The 26,776-nt window shown below is 41.7% G+C and overlaps 1 protein-coding gene across 9 annotated transcripts; it reads left to right on the forward strand.

Moving 5' to 3' along the window:
- The first annotated feature begins 2,053 nt into the window (after positions 1–2,053).
- On the forward strand, positions 2,054–26,542 carry si:dkey-79d12.4 (uncharacterized). 9 transcript variants are annotated; one of them, XM_060921252.1, is made up of 5 exons: positions 2,369–3,027; positions 3,198–3,288; positions 13,808–13,922; positions 18,873–18,974; positions 23,328–26,542. In XM_060921252.1, exons 1-5 carry the CDS (start codon positions 2,838–2,840, stop codon positions 26,202–26,204), a joined length of 3,375 nt encoding a protein of 1,124 aa, XP_060777235.1. In that variant the 5' UTR covers positions 2,369–2,837; the 3' UTR covers positions 26,205–26,542. The 9 variants fall into 9 exon arrangements, with proteins under 9 accessions (XP_060777237.1, XP_060777241.1, XP_060777238.1 ...); XM_060921254.1 differs by lacking the exons at positions 2,369–3,027; positions 3,198–3,288 and adding an exon at positions 2,054–2,324; XM_060921258.1 differs by lacking the exons at positions 2,369–3,027; positions 3,198–3,288 and adding an exon at positions 2,054–2,311 and having other exon boundaries at positions 13,766–13,922.
- Positions 26,543–26,776: the final 234 nt, after the last annotated feature.

Raw genomic sequence — 26,776 nt, forward strand, 5'->3', positions numbered from 1 at the left:
ACCAATCCTCTGACCTCTCATCAACACGGCTTTGCCACAAGCAGAGCTGCAGCTTGTTGGATGGTTTTTGTTTTTCGCACCATTCTGTGCAAAGCCAAGAGAGTGTTGTGTGGGAAAATCTCACGAGATCAGCAGTTTCTGAAATACTCGAACTAACAACCATGCCATGGGTGAAGTCAGAGCATTTCTTTTTCCTGTTGTTTGATGTGAACATAAACTGAAGCTCTTGACCTGGAGCTGCATGATTATTATCCCTCGCTGGCCGAAAGGCCCAAAGGGGGATTACGTCGTGGTGATGTCCATCCGTCCCTCCCTCGAAAGGTGCTCACCTTCTGAAATCAACTCATAATTTTTGGAGGAATTTCACGCAACTTGCCAGGATTCTCTGTTATATGTCAGTAATACTCATTTTGTAATTTCGTTAAACTGGGTTACATTTTACCAGAGTTACAGCCCTTGATTAACAAAATTATACCTTGACAATTTCATAAGTGTGTTTTCCTTCTGAAATCAAGTCCTCTCTCAATTTTTGGAGAAATTTCACGAAACTTGGCAAAAGGCCTTGTTATATATCGGTAGTACGCATATTGTCATTTTGTTCAATTCGGTTGCATTTTACCAGAGTTACAGCTCTTGATTAACAACCTTGTACTTTCACAATTTCATGAAGATGTGCTCGCCTTCTGACATCAACTCCTCTCACAATTTGTGGATGAATTTCTCGTAGTTTGGCAAAAGGCCTTGTTATATGACGCTAATACACAGATTGTGATTTAATTCAGTTTGTGAAAATTTTAGCAGAGTTTTGACCCTTGATTAAATAACTTGCACTTTGACAATTTCATGAGGGTTTATGTTCTTCTGAAATCAACTCCTCTCATAATTTGTGGAGGAATTTCACCAAACTTGGCCAAAGGCTTTGTTATATGACTGTTATTCGTGTATTGAAATTTCGTTTAATTTGGGCAAATTTTACCGGAGCTATGCCCTTGATTATTAACAAACTTGTACTTTGGCGATTTCATCAAGGCATCCTTGCTTTCTGAAATCAACTTCCCTTACAATTTTTATCCCCCGCTGGCTGAAAGGCATCAAATGGGGATTATGTCGTGGCGATGTCACCTTCTGAAATCAGCTCCTCTCACAATTTTTGGAGGAATTTCATGAAACTTGACAGGATTCTTTGTTGTATGTCCGTAATATGTGTATTGCAATTTCGTTCAATTCAGTCGTATTTTACTAGGGTTATGGCACAGTTGCCAGTGGGAGATCTTGTGCTCCTGCCACATATAAAAAATAATAAAACAGCAACTGAATCGAGACAAAATGTGAGAACAGTCTCATCTCATTATCTCTAGCCGCTTTATCCTGTACTACAGGGTCGCAGGCAAGCTGGAGCCTATCCCAGCTGACTACGGGCGAAAGGCAGGGTACACCCTGGACAAGTCGCCAGGTCATCACAGGGCTGACACATAGACACAGACAACCATTCACACTCACATTCACACCTACGGTCAATTTAGAGTCACCAGTTAACCTAACCTGCATGTCTTTGGACTGTGGGGGAAACCGGAGCACCCGGAGGAAACCCACGCGGACACGGGGAGAACATGCAAACTCCACACAGAAAGGCCCTCGCCGGCCACGGGGCTCGAACCCGGACCTTCTTGCTGTGAGGCGACAGCACTAACCATTACACCACCGTGCCGTCCGCTTGCAAATATAGTATTTAAAAAAAAAAAAAACAGTAAACTTGTTACTCTTGATACTCCCATAGCAGTGAAAGGCCTGCTACGATGCCACCGGTCATTGCTGTGCTGAAAGTGGAACCTAACTAATAAAAGGTGTGTAACATAAACAACATTCAGGAAGTTTATATGTACAAAGTGGCCTGTATGATGAGTTTATGATAAAATATGCAGGAAAGGCACAGGATGGATGGGTGGGTGGGGCTGTGTGTGTGTGTGTTCTATCGATTATTCAGTCTATCCTCTAGCAAGCCTTCCTTTCTCTGTGACGTATTTCCGGTTTCACAAACGTAATCAATCCGAAGGAAACAAGGTCGGGTTCCTGTTTTATCATCACTCCAGTTTCTGGTTCTTTCTCACTGGGGAGAAAAAGGTCCAAACACTCGCCCTGTTGTCTGTCAGATTCTGACAAAACACCAAAATATTAGATACAAGTGAACTTTTTTTTTTTTCAATGAGAATTTCAGACATTACTTTTTCAGCAGCTCCAAGGATTTGAAAAGTTATGATTAAAGGATGGATTAATTCCAACATGACTGGACCTGACTACAAACCCACACCATGTACGTATTTCAGGTGAAAAACAAAAACACCTTGTATTGTACTGTCTTGTATTGTGTTGTATTTTATCGAGTTAAACAAGGACGTGAACCGGATCCGGTTGTGTATTTACGCAACTGCTGGAGAAGGAAGCTGCTCCAGCTCGGGGGGTTGGGCGGGGCTACACCTGGTGGGCGGGGTAACGCGTATGATTGGCTGAGGCACCAAGAGAAAGGGCCAGGAAACGTGACGTCATCCGAAAGCGCCAAAACTACTGTGCAGAACTGTTTTGTTATTTAATGTGACAGGATTTCCACAAAATGATAATTTTGAATAGCAAACTTTTCTTATCACGATTTAATCAACAAAAGCTAGTTTTATTATAAATATTTTTAATTATTTCATATTTCTGTTTTATGCAGTTATGTATATATATTTTTTTCCATTCAGTCGTTACTCCTTCGCAGTAAACGTCATTCATACGTAAGAGGAAATTGCGCGCGCAGCTTGGACTCAAAAAAGATTCAGCGACGGTAGAGTCGAGAAGAAATGCCTAGTTGTTGTGTTGTCGGGTGTCAGAATCGTAGCAGTGATGGGGTTAAAATGTACAGAATTCCAGCAGGATCGCACCCATTCCAAAAAAATCGCCGACGTTTATGGCTACAAGCCATCAAATGTGTAGACTGGGATGAAAACGCTATCAAAAATGCGCGGGTTTGCAGCGCCCACTTCATCACAGGTAAGATCAGGCTAGTTATTAAATCTTTCTTTTTTATTCTTTCTAGTCTTCGTTTATTGATGTAGCAAAATACTTTGGTAGCGTTTGTCTGATTAGCTGGGTCATAGTTACACAATGTAATGAATATTGTTAGCATGTTAACTTAGCTTTGCATGCAATTTTGTTTGTAGGAGAGGTCTCGCTTGACTCAAGCAGTCCAGATTTTGTGCCGTCGTTATTTGTGTATGCCGAAAATCACAATTTTAAAGCAAGGATGGAAAGGTAAAATTGTGTGCCCTCACTCTAAATGCCAACTTACAGTACGTTGACTGCTCTAACCTAGCTCCCGCCCCGTTCAGCTTCATTTCTGCTCTCTGCCTCTCGCTTTTTACGCAGCTCTGATTTCTCTTAGCTGCACTCTTTACACTATCATTCCTTTCATGCCATTACCTCCTGCACATTGCTGTTTAGTGTTGGGATTTGCTGTTGGAGCGAAAGCCACATTGCCATCACATCACTGGCATAATTTGATTAAAACAAAATGAATATGAATGTCCCATTGTTAATCAAGTTGTAGTCTCGCTGTAACCAGAATGTTGATGGCAGGCTACTTTTGAATAGAGATCTTGCAGTCACGTGACCGGAAAGTTAACAGCCGCCATCTTGTCGGTAAAAAAACACAGCTGAATACTGCTGCACTCGTGTAGCCTGGCAAGCCAGACTAATGGCCCTTTTCTGCTACCCTTTTTCAGCTCACTTCAGCCCGACGCGGCTCGCGTTTCGACTACCTCAGAGCAGCACGACTCGGCTCGCTTCAGCCCTACTCAGCACCCAAAACTTGCACGGTTTTGGAGTGGGGCTGAAGCGAGCCAAACCGAGCCGAGTGGGGCTAGGGGCGTGAGGAGACACTCCCCTGTGCACTGATTGGTGAGGAGGCGTGTCCTCACATGCCCACACACGCCCCACGAGCACGCTGGGATCTGTAAACCCGGAAGAAGAAGAATTACGAGAATTTCTGAGGCCTTATGCGCCTCGCCTCATCTATACGCTCTTGCCAGTATCTGTTGGCGTTGTCGGTGACAACAAGCCACAGCACCAAGACCAGCAACACTAACGACTCCATGTCCTCCATGTTTATTGTTTACTATCCGGGTCGTGAGACTACCGCTTAAAAGCTCACTGATGTCACTGTTTGCGCCGCCTAACGACATCACGTGACGTCCACCCACTTTCGCTAACTCCACCCAATGTGTCCACCCACTTCCAGCCAGCACGGTTCAGCGCAGTTGTAGTCGAAATGCAACTCCAACAGCCCCACTCAGCTCGACTCAGCCCAACTCAGCCGCGTTGGTAGTGGAAAAGCGGCATAAATGTGAATATTTAGTCTGGCCTCGATCCGTAGACATTTCCGAAGGGGGTAGGAGGAACAACCCGTTGTCTTTCAAACTGTCTGTGCGTATAGGCCAACGCTCTGACCAATCAGCGCAACAGTGACTGTGACGTAGTCAGAGCGACAGAAAGCAGTGGGGGAGGCCTTGAAATAAATAATTTTTCAAAATGCATATTAATTAATAAACAGGTTCTGGATATTAAGAAGTTTGGAGATAATGACCACAAGTTTGGAGTCTGTACCACATACACTCATTTTTTTCCAAGTGTTTTTCAAGGGTTTGCTTAAACTGTTTTTGAGAGTTTTTATTTAGTGGTGTTTGGTGAAATAATTTCCCTTAAATTTAAAATAACGGGAAAATAAGAAACAATCAAAAAGTAATGTTTCAAAGCTGTTTATTAATTCTTCGTACTGCACAAACTCGCCCATCCTTTTGGCTACGAGCGGAGCCAGCTGGTAGATCAGACTTTTGCCATAGCCGGTCGGCAAAACAGCGAAAACGTCCTTCTTGAAAAGGAATGAGCGGAGAGCCTCTTCCTGCTCATGTTTCAACGAAAACTCCAAGTCTAATTCTTCTAAAACTGATTCCAAAGCGGAGTCAAACGCGCGCTGTTCACTAGCTGTAGCCATTTTTCCTGTTGTGCTTTCTCCAGCGTCGCGCAGCCTTGTCGTCACTCCTGCAAAAGCCCGCCCAAAGAATCCAAACAAAAACCTTGCGTTGTGATTGGTGGGCACGATTTGATGCCCGGGGTGTTTTTGTTGATATGGTGCGAGGCTAGACCCACTCGTAGGCAAAAATATTTTTGGCCGCTAGGTGGGTGGGTCTAGTTTACTAGGCTAGCACTCGTGTACAGAATGGCTCAATTTCAACCGATGGACTACACGGCTCATTTTTCTAATGAACAGATAACTAGATATATGTCTAAAATAAATGATCTACAGATTAGTGACCCTTATGGCTTACCAGATGTAGTTTTCACGACCATGTCAGTGGATTTTGAACTGCCAGAGGTGGAATACCTAGACGTGTATAATTACCTCATCAACTTTCCCTCGCTGTTCAGTGGTGAAGCATTGCGTGCTTATAAATCTCTGGACAGTTATCTTTACAGAAATTCAGGATTTGTCAGCCGCCCTCAGATGTGGCATTTTGTAAATAAGAAAATAACAATCCTCATTGGACGGGTAAGTCACTTAAGTATTGAGTACTAGTACTGATACTAGATAAATCAGTAGTATCTAGTATAGCACTGACCAGCCGATTATGGTTGAATATTTTATATTATCAGTTAGATCAAGTATCAGTAGTCTATCACTATTGCTGTATATATGGTATACCTGCTTTATGAAATAAAAACGTATTTGTCCAGTTTAATTTCTTTTGCTTTTACCATAATTAGCAATACTGATAAATCATAATTCTTAGAATTATAGATATGCTCGTTTATGTCATAGATATTGGTAATGATACACTTGACACTTCACAGCCAAAACGTGGAAAGGGAAAATGAGAGGGTGACTGACAAATGTCTAAAGGTCACTGTTTTTTATCACTGATTTCTTATAACAGTTAGGGTAACTGTCAGGGTCCCGTGGCAGCCTATGAAACTTTCTTCCCGATTTCTGACCTCTCCTGTTGTGGCATTTATATGCCATACAACTCTCCGGCATTGTGGCACGGTAATATTTGAAGATTTCGCTGAAAAATAACGAAAGTCAGTGTCGGTAAGACGGTGGAAATATGGCGTTTTACCGACAAGATGGCGTCTGTCTACAATCTGGAGCGGATGTGACGTCACATGCAAGTGCTCCATAGTATGACTGCCTTCAGGTATCAGAGGAAAACTTACTAACATCGTCCGTCCACTCTTTAATTAAATACGGATCCGGTAGGCGATGTCCACTTGTTAGAGTTAACTTATTTATGTAGCATTCTCGATCTTGTAACAACAATTGTTTTGCATAATCTGACAGCTCATAATGCCAGTCTATGGGCGGCGCCATTGTTTCTGAGTCCAGGCTGCGCACGCATCCTAGCAACGGTTGGTTTGTTTACAGACATGCGAAGGGGTCTATCCAGGGCTCTGTTGTTGTTGTTGTTATTAATAACTGCTCAGACTTGCAGAAGAAAGGATAAACACACGGCACTGACAATTCAACCAAATACAAAGTCTTTATTCAATTTCCGTGTATTGAATAAGTGTAGAGAGAGCAGAGAGAGAGATTATGACTGGTGTTGTTTATTGTAAGTGGGCAATTCCATGTAAATGTCAACCTCACCATGCAAAAATAAAGCAACATGTAATACATCAAAACCACTCCCAGAGATATCACCTAGGCCTGTATTTTACAGATGTGAATAAGTTGAACCAATTTGTAACCAACCTTATGTCACTGTCAGTCTTTCTTTCTTATAATGTAAAACCCAAGCTAAAATCAACTTTGATCATGTACAATTCTATATTATTGCCACAAGCCACAGAAATGTATGCTAAAATCCACAAAACAGCAAAACAATAGCCATCCTAAATATTATTTAAGAACTTTGATAGTTTTAGCTGATATTTAGAGAGTTTTTCAAAGGGTTATGGTGGTTAAATTGCTGATTTTCTAAACATATGCCATGTCTATTTCAGACGCGTCACATCCATAACGGAATTTCGTCACATCCATAACGCTGACTTTTCCTTCCGAAACTCTGCATGAAATACAAAATATTTTAAACAAAGATTTTTTAATATTCACCTTGGACCCCTCTATCAAATGGATATCTCCATTTCGACATTAGGTTTACGATTTCACAGAGTTTGATAAAAATGTACAGTCACCCAAGAAAAGTGATACTTTTTCTGTCACATCCATAACGCATCTTTTATTGACGTTTTCTGGCATGCCCTAGATGTACTATGGGAATTGTTCTTGTTCTATCACTTCTCCAGTATGGTACAGCCTTAAAACATGCAACACCTGTTTAAATACTGGGAGACAAAGCATGCACTGGGTCATTTGTTGCCATTTTGAGTTCAAGTGTCACGTCCATAACGCTGGAATTGCTCAAGTGTTGGTTGCCTTTTTGGAGTCCTTCATCATTTGTGTTGTTGGCTCCCACTTAAAACAGTTCCGCTCAAGTCCAGCCATTTTCAGGGTCATGATAGAGGCCAATGTCCTGTCCAGAGACAAGCTGTTTCGGGTTGAGGTTTTGTTCAGACTGACCATTGAAAATACCCTCTCGGCATCAGCATTTGAATGAGGAAGCACCAAAACCAAGGTTGTTGTCTTTGATAGCCTCCCAAATTGGTTCAAGCCAGTCACCTTTGAAAAAGGAACCAAGGGGCTCTATTACTTAAATGGTTTTCTTTTTATCTTAATAATGAGCAAGTCATGTTGTGTGCAAAAAATTTCTTACTTTGTTCTTTTTTGAGGACATTCTTCCCCAAAACTCCTCACCGTCAAAGGATGTTGGGTGCAGTCACGTGACCCGTCCGTGTCTACTCCGCCATATTGGATGGCTTCAGGATTGTTTACCTTGCGTGAGCGTAATGGATCCAGGGAGTAATCCCCAAGAAAATTCGGAAAATACCCCATCTACATCGCGTGATACAGTAACTTGTCTAAGTTTGTTCAGCATCTTGAAGGTGACGTGAGGCAGCGTTACGTGGAAAAGTGTTCCAGGTTGGGGATTGCAGATCCGTACAACTTGCCGCAATCCTTGTTCAGGGAAATTCGGAGCTGCGGTGCCGGCGATTTGCCCGATCTGGCCTACCACGACATTTACAATTTTCTTGTTAATCGTGAATCATGTTACACTGGCAAAGCCCTCAAAGCTTACAAGAGCCTGGAAGCTTATAAATATTTTGTTGCGGGACGGGTATCCCAACTATACCTCTGGAAGGTTCCGAAGAAGAATGTCTACTTGATAACCTCACGGGTAAGTGGCATTAAGACGTTTATCATAAAGAGACTATGCAGGACGTTTTATCGTAAGAATGTTCGAAATCTAAACTCAGTTCCAGATAATGACAGGGTTGTAAATATGTTTTTGTCTGAAAAAAAATATCACGAATCACCGACTATGCAGTTATCATTCAATCCGAAAATCAACTTAACAGATGTACTAGGAGTATTGAATTAGAAGATTACACCTACCTGATATGAAGTGCTCACTACAAATTCGGCTGGTAGCACTGGGGTTCCAGTTTTCTCTTCGCACAGCGGACACTCATTTTGCGCGTCTCTCCTCGTCTGCGGGGAATCTATAAAATGACAGGCCCTCCTTTTGGCCCTGTCTATTGGTACGACCAAATGCTGGACAAGATATATAACCATTCTCGAAAGATCTACTCCCACACACTTGATAATTAGAACGGGTTCGTCTAAGTTCTATGCGCGGCCATGCCGTCCAAGATGGCAGATAAACAAATATCACGTGACCTCGTGACGTCAATCTTCACTCTTGCTGGTATTCACATGCTGCTTTAAACACACGTTAGTGTCGCTGTTATTATTACTGACCAGCGTCTGTTATTGCCTGTGAACAAGTGGAGCTGCTCGCCAGGGGATCATTTAAACAGGTGCAATACAGCTCAGCTCCTGTAAACCCTTACCATGTCCATGCTAATTATCTGGGCAACATTCTCTCACAGCAGGCAAGGTGTGAATCTGTTGTAACATTAAAACAGGATCTGACTTCCTCTGGTCTCTGTGCTGCTCGGAGCTCATCCTCATGGTGTCCACTGAACAAAACTTTCAGAAGATGGTTGTCGCAGAATCACGTGAACAATTCCCGGGATAACAATGCTTTTTTCATTGGTTGTTGCGTTATCGACCCAGATACAATAGTGCTTCTGATTGGCTGTTGTGTAGCCCTGCCCTTTTCCTTTTTTTGATTGGTTGGTAAGTGGCAGGCTCGACTCATGGGAGACGCGCTTGTTTCCTGCTGTTTCCATAGCGATAGCGGCGCGCCAGAGAAATTTATATTATAATTTTTTTTCAGCGTGAGAAATACAATGTGTGGCAGGAGTGCGTGACAAAAGACCGAAAAGCGTGACTGTCACGCTCAATGCGTGAGACTTGAGAGCCCTGATTTTAATTACTAGCTATTTCAAAAGATCACGTACAGGTAGGATACCAGTGGTTCCGTCGTGTAACATTCGTTATAACACTCATACGTACTTAACAAGAGCTTAAGTCACTGGTCTGTCAGCGACATGTTGCCTCCTTCACCGGTAGTGACGCACAGTCGTTGTTTTGTCTGATTGGCTGGGCTGCAGTGGACTGGTCACTGACCCCGTGCTGCAAACACCAGTCTAAGATAACACATTATCGGCCAGTGCTGGGTCGCGTCCCTAGGACAATGGCGGAGTGTAAAGCTTACGGCTGCACAAACAACAAGCGCAGAAATCCCGGGAAACGTTTCTTTTGTGTCCCTAAACCAACTGTTGACACAAAGTCAGAGTTGGCAAAACGTTGGCTTCATGACATCGGCACGGGTCACACCCTCAAAACGTTTCCGTTCGGACGGAATTCAGTGGTATGTAAAGACCGTTTCAAGCCGACCTGTTATCGGCGGGATCTTCAGGCTGAGTTGCTGGGCAGGTATGGAATCAATTTTGTGCCAAAATGTTCATACAATACTTTTGAAACATCAAACAAAAACGACAAATCAAAATACAAAAAAAAAGTCAATTTTTTTAGACTGGCAAACAAATTATTCGTGTAATCGTGCAAAATATCAGTCTATTACTCTTCAGAAACCTTTTATTTTTGTTCCCCGTCTTTCTCAGTTTTGTTTGACGTAATTTATTTTGGTTGCGATTCCAGCTTTCTCGTTTGCGCTCCCTGACTTTTTGGCACGAACTTCACGTGTGGGTGGGCTGTCCAGGAATGCATTCCCATTAGTAGAGCTGTTAAGGCCCTATAAACATAAGAATTGTGCACAACATGATAAAAGCATGAAACTTTCAGTGTTTGTTCTCCAGGGCATAACAATTAATTTAAGATCTGGAGGCGCTCTCAGTTTGACCTTGGAGGTCATTTAGAGGTCATCGACCCTTGTTATGTGCAATTTCAATAGACAGGATTAAAAATTGGGGCATTTTATCATACACGTGTGACAAAAACTGTAATTACATGTGGATTTCCATTTTTCTAGGTCATGAGGGTCCATTTATAGTGATATTACACTTAGAAGTCAAGGTTAAGATGAAGGTCACTCTAAAATATATGATGTGTTATGTCAATTTCAGGCGGCACGGTGGTGTAGTGGTTAGCGCTGTCGCCTCACAGCAAGAAGGTCCTGGGTTTGAGCCCCGGGGCCGGCGAGGGCCTTTCTGTGCGGAGTTTGCATGTTCTCCCCGTGTCCGCGTGGGTTTCCTCCGGGTGCTCCGGTTTCCCCCACAGTCCAAAGGTTAACTGGTGACTCTAAATTGACCATAGGTGTGAATGTGAGTGTGAATGGTTGTCTGTGTCTATGTGTCAGCCCTGTGATGACCTGGCGACTTGTCCAGGGTGTACCCCGCCTTTCGCCCGTAGTCAGCTGGGATAGGCTCCAGCTTGCCTGCGACCCTGTAGAACAGGATAAAGCGGCTAGAGATAATGAGATGAGATGTCAATTTCAACAACTTTTATGATTTTGTAGCATATTGCCAAGCAGTAATTGTAAAATTACTTCCAAATGAGTGATACAGGCCTAATGTGAGTATTCTAATCATTGCAGTCTCCAGAACATGCACAAAGGGCAGTACACTTCAATTCTGCCTTTTTGCATTTGCAGTGACCACAACAGCCCTTTTTGCAACCACAATGCAAAAGCTCATAGCACGACTGTGAAGGCCTCTGCATGCTCTTGCGACAAGGCTTTCGCAGATAGCTTTTCGCAGACAGTTGTAATTTATCGTTGAGCGGAGAGTAATAGGCGTGTGCGATGTTATTCACCGCCACAACGCAAGGGGGCGTGAAGTCGCGAAATCGCTAGGAGTAGTTGGTGGGTGTGGTTAGTGGAGTGTTTATCCTCCGGTTACTTATAATGACTAGAACTGGAGTCGTATAGATGTACGTACTTCCTCGATCAACTGCTCTTCGTGTTGCTCCATCTTCGCTCGTGTTTTTAAAAATGGCGGTCGTGAAAACAAACCAAACCGGGAAAGTAGGGAAGCGGAAGTGCGTGTACAGCGGATGTAGAGTGGACCAATCAGAGCCCTCTTGTCTGCGAGGCTGTCTGCGAGGCTTCTGCGGTGGTCACAATTTTTGGGAGGTGCGCGCAGAGCGTCTGCGAAGGTGGGGGGGCTACGCAGACGCTATCTGCGGCGCCGTCTGCGAGGACTGGGTTGTCAGCATAAATTGGCCTTGAGGCCTCAGGTAGTGTTGTCCAAAGTGGCTGCCATCCATTGTCACTGTTAACCCATCCCCAGTCTGAAGGACTTGGCAACTGGGGCCTAATAACCAAGGCAAGGTTCCATACATGAGCCTGATACATGGCTCGTTTGATGTGTTGTCTCAAAGCAGCTTGTGTAGGGGGGATGTTTTCCAACGATCTTGACTTTTGTGTGAAAAGATGTTTCCGTGCCTCATTGACACCTACACATGCACTTGTTCTGTCATAAATGAGAACAACAAAGCGTTCCAGCTGTGACAAAGACAGGTCACTCAGTTCTTGTGGCATTTGCAACATTTCGTGAAAAGCCTCCGTGACTTCTGGGTACACAAGCCACGTGTCCCAAGCAGTCTTTTTACCACGGCCACAGAATGCTGATGTTGTATCACAGCCAGTGAAAGAATGAAATGCGAGCAAAGCATCGCTAGTGGAAGGACCAAGAGCAGCAACCACCTTGTGGATGCCAATATAGCAGAAAGTGCTACCAGTTCCAAAGGCTATCCACATTTCTTCAAGGTCAATTTTCTGAAATACAGCTACTGCCAAGACGACCACATCTGAATCCACTGTTCTAACTAACACATTCTGAAGTCCCTTTTTAGCAGCATCTGCCACATGAAGGAATAGCCTTGTGTCTGCCTCCTCTTGAGTGCATGGAACCAAATTACTTACATCACAGTCAACAGGAGAGCTGAGGACATTTTTTTCGTTTGTGGCATATACTTCTTTGCCAGGAGCTAATGCCATGGCAGCAATTTGAACAGAAAGAAAGTGGAACAATTCTGTTTTGTTTTCACTAACAGATAAGAAATCCTTCCAGTTTAATGATTAAATTTATGTAGTTTACCTGGGTATCTATCAGTTACAGTTCATCTGCCATTTCCCAATTTTACGTTATTATCATTACGTTTTTTGTTTATTTCATTCATTTACCTCTATGGGTGTATATCTATTTGTTTATTTACTTGATTATGCCTTAATACATGCATATTTATACTTGCTGTACATTTTTAGCAAAATTGCTCCCAAAAACACACCCATTTCAGCTCTCATGCATAGAAATGTCCTATTGATGACCTCAATGACCTCTAATTGACCTCCAAGGTCAAACTGAGAGCGCCTCCAGATCTTAAATTAATTGTTATGCCCTCAAGAACAAACCCTGAAAGTTTCATGCTTTTATCATCTCGTGCACGATTCATCTGCTAATCTGCTTTACTACATTGGCTAAGTTGTGTTTGACTGACAGCTACGCTCAGCGATTCCCCCGGAGGCTGTTGCGGCCATTTCCTACTCGGATTTTGGCGGACTGTTTGACGAGTGACCGATCCATTGACGGTAAACAAGGATCGAGTGGACTTCAGTGGCGACTATGATATTGAATTAATTCAACAAAGTGTAAGTACGGGACAAATGTGTTGTATGTGTTGCAGTAGTACACATTATGCAGGTGTTTCATGGCAAGTCAAATGTTAGCCTTAGCTCCACTACTCAATATAATAGCTGTCTTGCTAACGTTAAACATGCCTGCATAATGTGTACTACTGCAACATATACAACACATTTGTCCCGTACTTACACTTTGTTGTATTAATTCAATATCATAGTCGCCACTGAAGTCCACTCGATCCTTGTTTACCGTCAATGGATCGGTCACTCGTCAAACAGTCCGCCAAAATCCGAGTAGGAAATGGCCGCAACAGCCTCCGGGGAACACAAGTTACCCAATGGGAATGCATTCCTGGACAGCCCACCCACACGGGAAGTTTGTGCCAAAACCGCAAGCAAAAAGTCAGGGAGCACAAACGAGAAAGCTGGAATCGCAACCAAAATAAATTACGTCAAACAAAACTGAGAAAGACGCGGAACAAAAATAAAAAGTTTCTGAAGAGTAATAGACTGATATTTTGCACGATTACACAAATAATTTGTTTGCCAGTCTAAAAAAAATTGACTTTTTTTGTGTTTTGATTTGTTTTTGTTTGATATTTCAAAAGTATTGTCTGAACATTTTGGCACAAAATTGATTCCATATGCAGGAAGCCCAAGCATTTACATCTCCAACCAGATGCTGTCCCGACAGAATTCCTTCACAACAAGTCAAAGGATGACAACAGACAACAAGAGCGTCTCGCCAAAAGGAACCAGCCAAAGGTAAGAACCTTCACTTCAGCAAGCGGGACGTTCTAAATAATAACCCGGAATCAACGACTGTACGTGACTTCCGGCCAGCAATGGCTGCTCCCCGTTGGTTCTGCCCCCGCGGGTAATTCACGGAATAAAACTGTTCACAAAAGTGCTTTTACGGTGTTTTTTTTTTTTTTGACTGAATGTGCACGTCTATACATAAAGCACGATTAATGTTGTAAGCATGACCAGTACCGGTATACTTTAAATCAGTTGTTACAGTTATCAAAACGCCGTCTCTGCATGCTAATATGTCACTCCTTTTCTCTGATAAACATAAGTAATGTATAAAAACCCTGAAAATGGCTTGAGTTTGGTCTATAAACATACAACAAGCAGTAAACTGCTGGATCGCTAGATGACTTCCGGGTACAGCATTTTATCTAGCCAATGAATTTGGAGGCAGAGTAACACACCTGGAGCAGAGCCATCCATGGCTCTCAACTGGAGGTAGAACAGCACCAAAATCTCATTATTGCTCTCCATCTGTGTTCCTTCCCAAGCTCCTGGGTGTCTGCAAGAGAGAACTGCCTACAGACTCCATCCTGAAATTAAGAAAAAAAGTTTATCATTCATTCCCAATCATTTGATATTCAAAAAGATATATCCAAGATGTCTAATATCTATATCATCAAAGTAATTAACTGCGTATTGTGACTACACCAGTATGCAATGGTGGATTAAATAAACTAAACACGTTAATTACTGAAATACTGCTCCGAAATGGTAATGTTGGGGAAAAGAGGCAGAGTCTCAAAGTGGCATGCGAAGCATTAAGAATTAAGCATAATGAAACTCCTCTGAGTAAAATGGTTTATCTTTAAATGCTGGGGTGTGGTTGATTTCACACATGAAACAGCAAGTCAGGAGAAAATATTAATCTTAATAACTCTGCTTAAAGGCACAGTAACAAAGGCAACTTTTGCCATGAGGGGATGGAGACGCAAAAATGTCTTAAAAGTAGACTGCCTTTCAGATTTTTCAAGTGTACAGTAGGTCATAAAAAGAAACCCAATAATTTTTGTTTAGTGGACCGAAAGCTACTGAATTTGAATCTCAGACTTCTAGTTTTAGTAGGTTTTTAATAGAACAATTAATGCTATTTTTTCCTGCTTCACCATGACCCAATACAAGATGCTACATCATGCATCACGTGGTGGGCTTTCCCTGTTCGCGCAGGGCTACGCGAGTGTGCGAATGAAACGTGAAAGGCTGACTACACTAACGGAAAGCAAGAAGAAAAAACGTTGTGTTATATACGAAGGAAAGGAAACGCAGGACCAAACTAATAAATATCGGTGGTCAGTGAGCACCTCGGTGTGATCAGCTGTTCGTTTAGAGACAGAATGATGTAACTGTCAGTGCACGGTCAAAGGTAAACTTGCGCATGCACGCACACACGGACTTCCTCTGTCTGCTTGACTGCGTGAAGCGAGCGATTTCATGCAGATTATTTGCTCGGGAATCCCCTCAAATTAAATAACTTCCCAGCCACAGAATGGCCTGATATTTTGTGAGATATTACAGAAATAAACGTACGTCACGATGACTAAATTTCAGAGGGAACCAAGTTGTACCGATTTTATGAAATCGAAAGGCCGTCTAGCTTTAACGCGGAATCTAGAAAGAAAGTGTACAAGGTTGTTTTTTTGTTTTTTTAATCCAGACCTTTTGCATCTCAAGAAAAACCAGAGAAAACAAGATTTAAATTGCTGTGTGGTTTTTTATTTTTTTATTTTTATTATTTAAACCAGTGGAAGAGCTGAAACATAAGGAGAGAAGTGATGCCCCTGAAACTCAGTGATGTCTCTTGAAACCGACTTTCCAACAGTGAGATGTCTGAGAGTTCATTAACGGTTGTTTTACAATCAGGGTACAAAGTTTGTGTCACAGGGGTCCAAAATTCAAATTGATTCAAACTGGTTCTTGTACCAGTTTTTAAGTGAAGGACAAGTTAAAGAACAGATTTCAGGTAATTTTTTGACGTGTATGGTAGTTTTGTGTAATCTGCTATAAGATGGGAGAAACAAATGAAGTGATTCTCGGAGAGGACATTTTTTTTTTGACAATTCAGAATCCACTACTTCCACAGTGCTTTTAAATATAAGGCTGTAAGCTTTGTGTTAGTCGTCTCTAATATTTATGTCCCAATATCTTGACCACATTTTAGGATGAAAATAATCATTTTAGATATGTTATTTTATATTGAAAAATTAGCTGTCTCGGAGAGGACTTTTTTTTTTAAACACTTTTATTTTTATATTTTTTAGTGGTACACTTGGGTAAAGAAAAAACAATAATTGCCATCAGTTACCATTACAAAAACACATCAAAACAAAACGAACAAACCAACAAAAAATAAAAAAATTAAAAAATATATACGGTACAATCTGGATGGGCATGTTTCTGAAGTATTCAATATAGTATAATTTCAGTCATTCTGTCATTGATATGTATACATTCCATTTCATCCATTTTTCTACGCATGTGTCAACTTGCAGTCTTATCCTATGTGTCAAGTCCTCCATTATGTACATCTCTTTCACAAGTTTCAACCAGTCATCCCTGTCTGGTGGTTCTGGCTTATACCATTTTTTCGTTATGGCCTTTTTGCTGGCTGCAATCAAGATTTTGAATATATATCTATCTGGCTTAACCACAATGTTTCCTCCCAAGTTACCAAGATATAATACTGTGGAAGTCTTGGGTATTTGATAACCCAAGACCGAAACAATAACAGAATGTACTTCATCCCAAAACTGAACAATATTAGGGCAAAGCCAGAATACATGTGCATGATTCACATTCATCTCACCACATTTTCTCCAACAGGGTTGGGAAACAAATGTGTACTTACTTCTAAGTTGAGGGGTAATAAAAAATCGTATTACATTCTTCCAGCAATGTTCTCTCCATGTACAAGACGACGCAGTAGAGTGCTGGGTTCTCCAAATCTGTACCCAATCATCCTCAGAAATATCCACATTTAACTCTTTTTCCCATTTATGTTTCACATATGTGGTGTTTCCTTTGCTCTCCATTAGTTGTTTATATAGCACAGATATTATTCTTTTACTCTTGAAGCTATATGCCCCATTACAGTTTTGATTTTCCCTATTTTTGTCCACATTTATGTTTGGTTTAACCTCCTTATTGTAATAGTTTCTAAGCTGTAAATATCTAAAATAATCTTGGTTGTCCAATGAGAACCTTTCCTTCAAGTCTTGAAAGCTCAAAATTCTCCCCTCTTTAATTACAGTACACAGAGCTGTTATTCCACATGAGGCCCAATGTTTGAATCTCTGATCTTGGGTATTTGGAATGAAACATTTATCATATACTGGCCATCTAAGCATCCTGGTATCTGACTCTAATTTATGTTTACGTGTGATGTCATACCACACTTTAAGTGTAAATTTGGTGATGGTGCCCATGTGGTTATAAAAGTCTTTGGCTTCATCAGCATCGCCAATAAGACTTGAGATTTCCCTCTTTTGCGCAAACTGCTCTAGGTTCTTCCATTTGGCTTCATAGGATTTATCACACCAGCAGACTATGTGTTTGATTTGCGCTGCATGGAAATACTCCTTGAGGTTGGGCAATGCCATTCCTCCTTTTTGTTTTTCCAACTGTAAAGTCACAAATTTAATTCTCGGTCTTTGTCCATTCCAAATAAATCTGGATATGGTTTTGTCCCATGCTCTAAATTGCTTCTCTGGAATTTCCACAGGTAAAGCCTGGAAAAGATAGAGCAGGTCGGAGAGGACTTTTTTTGACGCAATTGCATACTAATTTGATCAAAATAGTCTGAAAACTTACTGGCATTCAACATTAAAACTCAACTATGTTTCCAATGATATGGAACCAAATATTTGTTTTATGGTATAAAGAATGATTGAAGTGCATCCCTTTTGGAGCTACCTGTGGTCAAAAAAGCACTTTTTCTAAATGACACGAGTAATTTTGCTAAATATGACACATATTGCCATACATTCACCAAAAATAACGTTATCAACAATTTTTTTTTTGCATGGTAAATAGAGCTATCACAGGGCTACAATAAACAACCAAGTTTATTTAGTCAAGCCTTTTGATATTGAAGATAATAAGTGTTAAATGTGATTTTCAGCTTGCGTACCCTGATTGTAAAACAACCCTTAAAATGGTTTATGCGTAAAATAGACCATCCTAATGCTTATTTGTTCTTTTCATTTCGACTACAAGGGATGTAAATGTAGATACAACAGTGCAAGTGTTAAACTTGGAAGCGGAACTGATGTTTATTCTTGTGGAAAACGGATCGAATTAACGGACGGAGCCGCGCCTGCGCAGTAGTAACTGGAAACAGCGTCTCGGTCGCGTTTAATTGAACGACCTGCGCTTGCGCACATGCTAACCTAATCTAACCTAACATAGGATGACCTTCCAAAACAAACAAACAGCATTTGGCGACGATAAATAAAATAATCTTTATTTTTTAGTGTGTTTTTAAAGGACGGAGGTTTGATAGTATCCCAAAAATAAAGCTTTATCAGTGCCTGAGAGTGAATAATGATGGTTTTGACTTTTAATCCTCTTCAACACGTTTTGTTCAGCTTGCTAGAAAAGTTTGAAAAACGCAATAACTGGCCCAATATTCTTCTTTGAAAATGCGCACTTTGCTGCTTCTCTCATCAAAACTACTTGACTTTGGATGATAACTTAAAGCAGGGACTTCATCTCTTTAGGTATAACGAGTTAGTTTCCTTCTTGGAAGTCACTAGAATTATTGAATTCGTTAAATACGGCTTGCCCAATATTAGATCTGTAAAAGAATCCTATTCAGCCAGTGATTACATTTAAAAAAAAAATGTATTTGTGTTTTGGAGTGCGCGAGTACAAATAAATAACTGTTCTCAATTTCCGGCGGTGTTTTAGCTGTGCAGTGCCGTTGCCATGGAGATCGCCAGTAAGGAGATGGCGCGTGCACTTGGTCCTGAACCACAGCAAGATGAAAACACAGTTCAGGAACAGAACGAGGTAAATTACTCCACTCTATATTTTCTACTTAATTGTGTCACGTGTGCTGGCAAATATTGCACTGATGCCACATTTACACAAAACAGTGTATAAGAACAAGCACTTTTATTTGAAAATGACAGAAGTTCCGAAGAAGAAATGTTGTTTATATATGATATGAAAGCGGCAGCTACGGTTATCGACACCTTCATGATCTTTTGGTCGTTGCAAAGACTTTCGATATGTGAACTGTGCATGAATAATGACTCAAACTTCCACTGTAGACTGGTACCAAAATTCAAAAAAGTGCTTATTTAAGGAGTTAAAGGCATTTTTGAGACAAAGTCGGCAAACAGTCTTATTTTGTCAATTTGGGTGTGCCGAATTCAAATCTGCAATATGCCGAGCTCTATCTGGCCTCTGTTGACCTCTAGAGGTCATTGAACTTTGGGCCTGTAAACGTCTCAGCTGAACCCAGTTTCTCAGCTTTCTAAGGAATGAAATGTACTAAAATCAGGGCTTTGAACCAGAATTTTTCCTATTGGTTCGTTCCGAACAGAAATGGAATTTTAACGTTTCCGGTTTTGGGTTCCACCATTAAATAGACGTTCCCGAACCGGTTGGAACAAAAAAATTTCGTTCCCGGAACGGGTAATTACGTTCCCTGTCAGCTGTTTAACAAATGGCTATAAAATTATGTCTCTGTCTCATCCAGCTTAAGCCAAATGTAGGCTAATTCTATTACAACCTTCATTAAATAAGACAAGAAATAATTCACAACAATTATTATTTCAAATGTTGGCGATTTGGATTCTCAGTATGTCTTCCCATCTACACAAACAGAAAAAGTGCCAAAAATGAAAGATAATTCGTTTAGTGTGTTACCATAGGCTAGTCAGGCCCTATAGAGGGCTACCGCATGACGTCACCGCGCCGCGAGATTTTGTTAGGCGCCATATTGGAAGACCAAGTACACATCTATGCAAGTACATACATACATAAAACAAACTACACCTGAAATGTAGCCAGGGCCGGTTCTGCCCAAATCTGGACCCGGGTGCAACATCGTGCAACACCCCCACCCCCCCCCCCCCAAAAAAAAAAAAAAAACACCAGTCTAAATCAGGACAACCATCACATAACTATAACTATAAACATTTTATATCAACTATTTTAACTAAATGGGCTATAATAAATAAGCCTGCAGGCAGCCACGGCGGGCTGCCTCAGAAAAGTAACCATTCAGTGACAACTGAAAGCCTGCAGCCACGGCGGGCTGCCTTAAAAAGTAACCATTTGTCCTACCTTAAAACTCATTTTGCATTTTCTGCCTCCTTTTTTGTATTTTCAACCCTCCGTTTATTTTCTTTCCTTTTCTGAAAACCCGATTTGTGTCCAGACATTTTGTTCTGCTACCAACGAACTAACTCGTCAGGTCTCGTCTCTCGAGCCCGCAATGATTCCCGTGGGAAGGGCAACAACTGATACATTTTTACAAACAGCCAATAGGGAGGCTGCAACGTTCAGGCTCTTTGCTCAGACACTCAGTAATGGAGACGTGATAGTAGTCCACCCTCCCGCTCTCTCCATTCAGTCAGCGAACGTCACACAGGAAGTGAACCCCAGCGGGTCATAGAAACTTGCGCAGGAGAAGAATGGCTTTTTTATTTGTAGGCTACGGAAACTTTGAGGAACGAAATAAAAACCGGTATTAACCGGTTACCATTATTTTTAATAAGCGTTTCTGTTCCGGAACATAAAAAATAATAAAGTTTCTGGTTTCGTTTCTGTTCCATGTGAAATAGAAAAAGTTCCCGGTTTTCGTTTTCGTTCCTTGAACCGGTTCAAAGCCCTGACTAAAATGATTAATGAAGTTAGCAAATGGCCTTGTTTGTTAAATGTTTGGGTGCTGAATTCATTTTTCATTTGTAAAACGACATATGACCTCTGATAACCTCAAGGTCATTAAACTTGGCCTATAGGCCTATGCATTTAACGGCATTTTTAAACTGACTTTACTCCCCCAAAAATAATATGAACAGACAAAAAACAAATAGAAAGGAACAAATACAACATTAAATGCCAGTCCATGTACATGTGACTTACTTTTCACAATGAGAATGCCTAGGCGATCACCTTACATAACATTGCATTACATTTAGCGGTTATTGTTTATACAAAGCTACTGAAAAAAGGACAGATTCAGCAGCATACAAAATGTGGGGGCATACAGGGTATACAGGTTAATCAGGGTTAGTATATATGAAAGTTTTTTTTCTTTGTTGTTTGTTTTTTGTAAAGGCTTTACCCCGTTTAAAACAAAACAAACAACAAAGAAAAAAACTCTCATATATACTAACCCTGATTAACCTGTATACCCTGTATGCCCCCACATTTTGTATGCTGCTGAATCTGTCCTTTTTTCAGTAGCTTTGTATAAACAATAACCGCTAAATGTAATGCAATGTTATGTAAGGTGATCGCCTAGGCATTCTCATTGTGAAAAGTAAGTCACATGTACATGGACTGGCATTTAATGTTGTATTTGTTCCTTTCTATTTGTTTTTTGTCTGTTCATATTCTTTTTGGGGGAGTAAAGTCAGTTTAAAAATGCCGTTAAATGCATAGGCCTATAGGCCAAGTTTAATGACCTTGAGGTTATCAGAGATCATATGTCGTTTTACAAATGAAAAATGAATTCAGCACCCAAATATTTAACAAACAAGGCCATTTGCTAACTTCATTAATCATTTTAGTACATTTCATTCCTGAGAAAGCTGAGAAACTGGGTTCAGCTGAGACGTTTACGGGCCCAAAGTTCAATGACCTCTAGAGGTCAACAGAAGTCAGATAGAGCTCGGCATATTGCAGATTTGAATTCGGCACACCCAAATTGACAAAATAAGACTGTTTGCCGACTTTGTCTCAAAAATGCCTTTGGGTGTCACAATTCTGGATTTTGGTACCAGTCTACTGGGTGGGGGGGATGAGTTGATTTCCGATTACTTAGCGTATTGGATCACGTGACATCTCATTATCTCTAGCCGCTTTATCCTGTTCTACAGGGTCGCAGGCAAGCTGGAGCCTATCCCAGCTGACTACGGGCGAAAGGCGGGGTACACCCTGGACAAGTCGCCAGGTCATCACAGGGCTGACACATAGACACAGACAACCATTCACACTCACATTCACACCTACAGTCAATTTAGAGTCACCAGTTAACCTAACCTGCATGTCTTTGGACTGTGGGGGAAACCGGAGCACCCGGAGGAAACCCACGCGGACACGGGGAGAACATGCAAACTCCACACAGAAAGGCCCTCGCCGGCCACGGGGCTCGAACCCGGACCTTCTTGCTGTGAGGCGACAGCGCTAACCACTACACCACCGTGCTGCCTAATGTTGAACCTGTGTCAGAAAATCTTTTTGTTCCACTTTCTAAGTATTTTCGTAGATCACATTTTGTTAATCATTCATCATTGTTTTGGAATTTACCAATAAATGTCTACAGGGAATCAACATTATAACCACATGAAAATCCAGGTCAAAGGTCGCATGTCATTCCTCAAACCAAAATATAAAATGTCGACTGATATTCTAATATGTGGTAGATATTTACAACAAACTGGGAAAAAAAAAAAAAAACCCTGACCGGAATAGAAAAATCTGAATCTTTCAAGCATGTTTTTTTTTTTAATATGCTAGGAATTTAATTCTGGTCTAATTCTATTTATTGCAATAGGATTCCAAATACTCTATAAACATTCCATTCTGTTATGACGCAGAAAAAAAATTATAAATCCCAGCACTTTTTTTTTTTTTAAGTACTTCATCTATCAACAATGTGACACAAAAATCGATCCATAACAGTTGTAAATGTCACTTAATTCCACAGGGTGTCGATAATGGTGGACACCGGTGAAAGTGATCACTATTATCGACACCTCATGTGACTTCTCAAATGCGCGTTTAGATACAAAATGGCGGCTGTCAAATGAAAGAGTAAGAAAGAAAGTAGGTTTCAACAAGGATATCATGAAATATCGGTGAGTTTGATCAGTAAAAACCTGTCCATAGTCTTTCCACCATGCTTACCTGCGATGATCACGTCTGGGTTTTAATAAAATTGCTGATCGTGCTAAAAAAAAAAAATCCATCTCGGGTAGCAAGTTGTGTCATCAGATGACAAGATCAAAGGGCAAGGCGGGTCTTCTGGTTGATTAATTAACCAATAATAACTGTTGGAACTGAAACTCACCTTTGTAAAATTGTTTTATTGGTAAATCTGAAAAGGCGTCTAATTATGGACTGTCAATAATTGTAACTGCTGCTCTATATTATATTGTTGGTTGATTTTGTTTTGATTGATCGTAGTGCAAAGTGACCTGGAGTGTACCAAAGACGGAGGAGGATGTTTTGGGAGGATCCATTGATGATGGATGCTGCATATGTGGGGGACGCTTTGCTTTTAACCACGTTATTAAGCACGGCGATGAAATGTGTTGCCACTTGTGCCAGATGAAATTCTCCCATATCGACTCGCTGACCTTGCACCTGAAAAATGGACATCCTGGCAATTATCGTACGTTCTGTAAAAGCTGCACCGTGTACATGAGGCGACATCTACCAAAGGTGTGGAGTGTAGAAACTGACAAGAGCACAGAGACTCCAAAAGAGGAAATTCTGGATGAGGAGGTGGAGGAGGTCATAATTGAGGAGGATGAGGTGGAAGTAAAGTATGTGAAAGAAGAGGAGGAGGAGGAGGAGGTGGTGGGGATTGTTGGAAGGACGGAGGAAGCAGAAGAAAACCGCATTACAGAGACTCCAGAGGATAAAACGATAATCAATACAAGCTTGCATGATCAGAGCTATTTCTCTGGAGAAACTAGCAGGGAGACGACAAATAATGTTGTCATGTACACCAGCAGTGAAAATGTGCTCGTTTTTGTTAATAAAACGGACAACAACCGAATATCCCCGATAGACTCATATACTGAACATGACCAGCAGGGGACGCCAGTGGATAATCAAATGGTGTGCAGCGTCATCCATGATCACACATACTTTTCCACTCAAAGCCTTGCAAACCAAGCTCCTAACACATGCAGTTCCGTTTACAAAACTTCACGTGACGTGACACACTCCAGCACTGATCACGTACACGTGTTTAATAATAAAGCCGACACTAGGATGTCCCTTAAGGACCCAGAAAGCACTGAAAGTATCCAGGAGCAGACGTGGACGCATGAACTGGTGTACAGGAGCTTGCTCGATCATAATTACGTCTTGAGACAAAACCTTGCAGATTGCACTGTTCTCTCAAAACAAGTACCTTGCAGGTCGGGTACGCACGAAGCGATCAAAGAAAAATTGCTGAAAAAACAAAACCACAGAGGTAATGTCGGTATGACTCTGAGCTCCAGCGCAGCTATGTTGGAATCCTCCCAGCTGAAGGATAACATTAAGGTGGAAAAAGACCTTCATGAGTTTGAACCTATTCAGCAGGAGGATGGAGGAGAATATGAGGAAAGTATTCGGAGAAGTCGCTACGACGACCATGACCCTTTATGCATAGGTGACTTGGTATCCACATCTCAAGATGATATGAACTCAGATACGCTGTCTTGCACATCCACAGACTACGAATACTTTTCGGAGGACGATCATCCAAGCGAAAGTTGGAGCGCTTGTCGGAAACAAGACTCTGAAAACACTAACCAGAAATCACTTAACTCTGTGGATTCAAATCCTTCAACCAGTTCAGGGAAAGACCTCCAGATCTGCCCTTGTTGTGGCCTGAGCAAAGTTCCCAACCCAGAAAAGTCTACCAAGCGATGCACGTGTGCCCAATCTTTTCCGTGTGCTCTCTCTGGAAGTGTGCATAGCACTGAACAAATGCGACTGAACCATCAAGCAAAGAACCACCCTTCGACCAAATATGTGTGTGTGAGGTGCCTGCAGCTGTTTCCCAACCAGAATGTTTTCATGCAGCACATTTGTAGCAAGTCCAGTGGGATCAGTGGAGAGTCATTAACCCCATGTAAGAGCTCAAAGAAAGCAGAACCACCAGTGGTCATGATTCTGAATGTTGTGCCCTCACCGACTGCAGAGTCTTCGACGCAAAGCATCAGCAGTCAGAGAGTCAGCATTATGAATACAGTTCAGAATCTTGGGACTGGATCAGATTCCATATCACGTTCGTTACCCAATAGTCCATCCATCTCTGCCAACCAAGAGGTCACGGCCACGAAGTTGTCAGGTTATGCTCAGGAAAAGAATGCACCATGTCTAGTATTAAATGGACACCAAGGACAAGTGATGACTCTAGTTTCTACAGCTGCACAGAAACAAATTGGACAGATGAAGGTTTTAAGGTCTTCACAGGCCAAAGTGGTGACTCAGACTCCTTCTTCATCTTCTATTTCTACCCAGCTCCAACTTTCATCCCAAGGCCAACAACAAATGGCACCTACTTCTCTAGTTACTCCGACAGAACATGGACAGATGCAGACGTTAACTCCATTGCAGCCCAAAGTGGTGACCCACACTCCTCCAGGCAACGCAGAGCTGACAACAAGCATCACCTTTCCTCAGCAGCACCCACCATTCGGAGTTCACTTACCCAAGGGGATCGTTTGGGGTCCCGTTCTACCCCAAGTCTTGATCCCATCCCAAACAGGCCAACTACCTGAATCCAATATTCCATTCCTGGACATCTGTAGGTCTTCTCCATCTTCCCAGATCATTCCTTCATCCCAGGGACCTTTACAAATAGTGGCTATGTTTGTGAACCAGAGCAAGGAAATGGCCCTGCAGAAGCGCATGCTCCAGAGCTGGCGCTCCAAAGCCGTTTTCCCATGCCGCCAGTGCGGCGCTGTGTCACGCCAGTTCTCACTGGGTGTGCGCCATCGCTACCAGCACCGTGGGCCACGCATCCACAGATGCCAGTGTGGTCGAACCTTCCAGCAGCGCATGCACTTGCTGCGCCATCAGGTTCAGCATGCTGAGGCCACGCGCTACGTCTGTGCTGCCTGCGGCCAGATGTTCTGTGGTACGCAGCAACTGGCCTGCCATAGGCCCTTCTTTAGGATCGCACAATCAAATAGGAAAAAACAAGCAAATAAACAGTGCAGGAACATTTTTCAGTGCTATTGCGGCCATTCCTTTATGAGACCCGCTGCCTTATTGTGGCACATGTTAAAAAACTCAAAAGCCCACAAGCCGTGCTTAAAAGGTTTCAGACGGACTTGATTTTGTTGGGTTTGTTTGTTTGTTTGTTTGTTTATTTTGACCGTAAATTACTGTTGAAATTGAAGTTGCTTAAGTTTCAAAGTGAAATGGAGCGCTGTCACTAATAAAATGGCTATATTTTTCTGCTGTAAAGCAATCCGAAATGGACAGTTGGGCATCCAAATTCCTGTGGTGTTTGCTCCACCCAATAATCATGAATTATTGTGGGGAGTTTGATGAATGTACGCTCATTACTACAGTCCATTGTTATATAAAAACGGCTGCTTTGTGAATGTTTTATTTACTGTTTGGATTAAATTTCTTGGGCAGACATTTCTTGCGGACGTATTTCAAAACTAGTATTTTGCCAGAAGTGTTTTCCTTTTTAGAGGTGTATGGGAGTACCCAGTAAGGGACGCCTTTGTTCAGTCAGTGCTCACTGTGACCACACCACTACACTACACCCTTAGGAAAAAAATCTCAACTCCTTAAAGCTAGACGGCCTTTCGATTTCATAAAATTGGTGAAATTTAGTTCCCTCTGAAATTTGGTCACTGCAAGATATGTTTATTTATGCAATATCACCAAAAAAA

The sequence above is a fragment of the Neoarius graeffei genome, chromosome 5 (genome assembly GCF_027579695.1).
Source record: "Neoarius graeffei isolate fNeoGra1 chromosome 5, fNeoGra1.pri, whole genome shotgun sequence".
Classification (NCBI taxonomy): Eukaryota; Metazoa; Chordata; class Actinopteri; order Siluriformes; family Ariidae; genus Neoarius; species Neoarius graeffei.

Excerpts from the sequence above, each read along its gene's own strand:
- si:dkey-79d12.4 (XM_060921252.1), top strand. The coding sequence starts at position 2,838 with ATGCCTAGTTGTTGTGTTGTCGGGTGTCAGAATCGTAGCAGTGATGGG. Across the intron at positions 3,028-3,197 it reads CAGCGCCCACTTCATCACAG|GAGAGGTCTCGCTTGACTCA; the intron begins GTAAGATCAGGC and ends TTTTGTTTGTAG. Across the intron at positions 3,289-13,807 it reads TTTAAAGCAAGGATGGAAAG|GAAGCCCAAGCATTTACATC; the intron begins GTAAAATTGTGT and ends TTCCATATGCAG.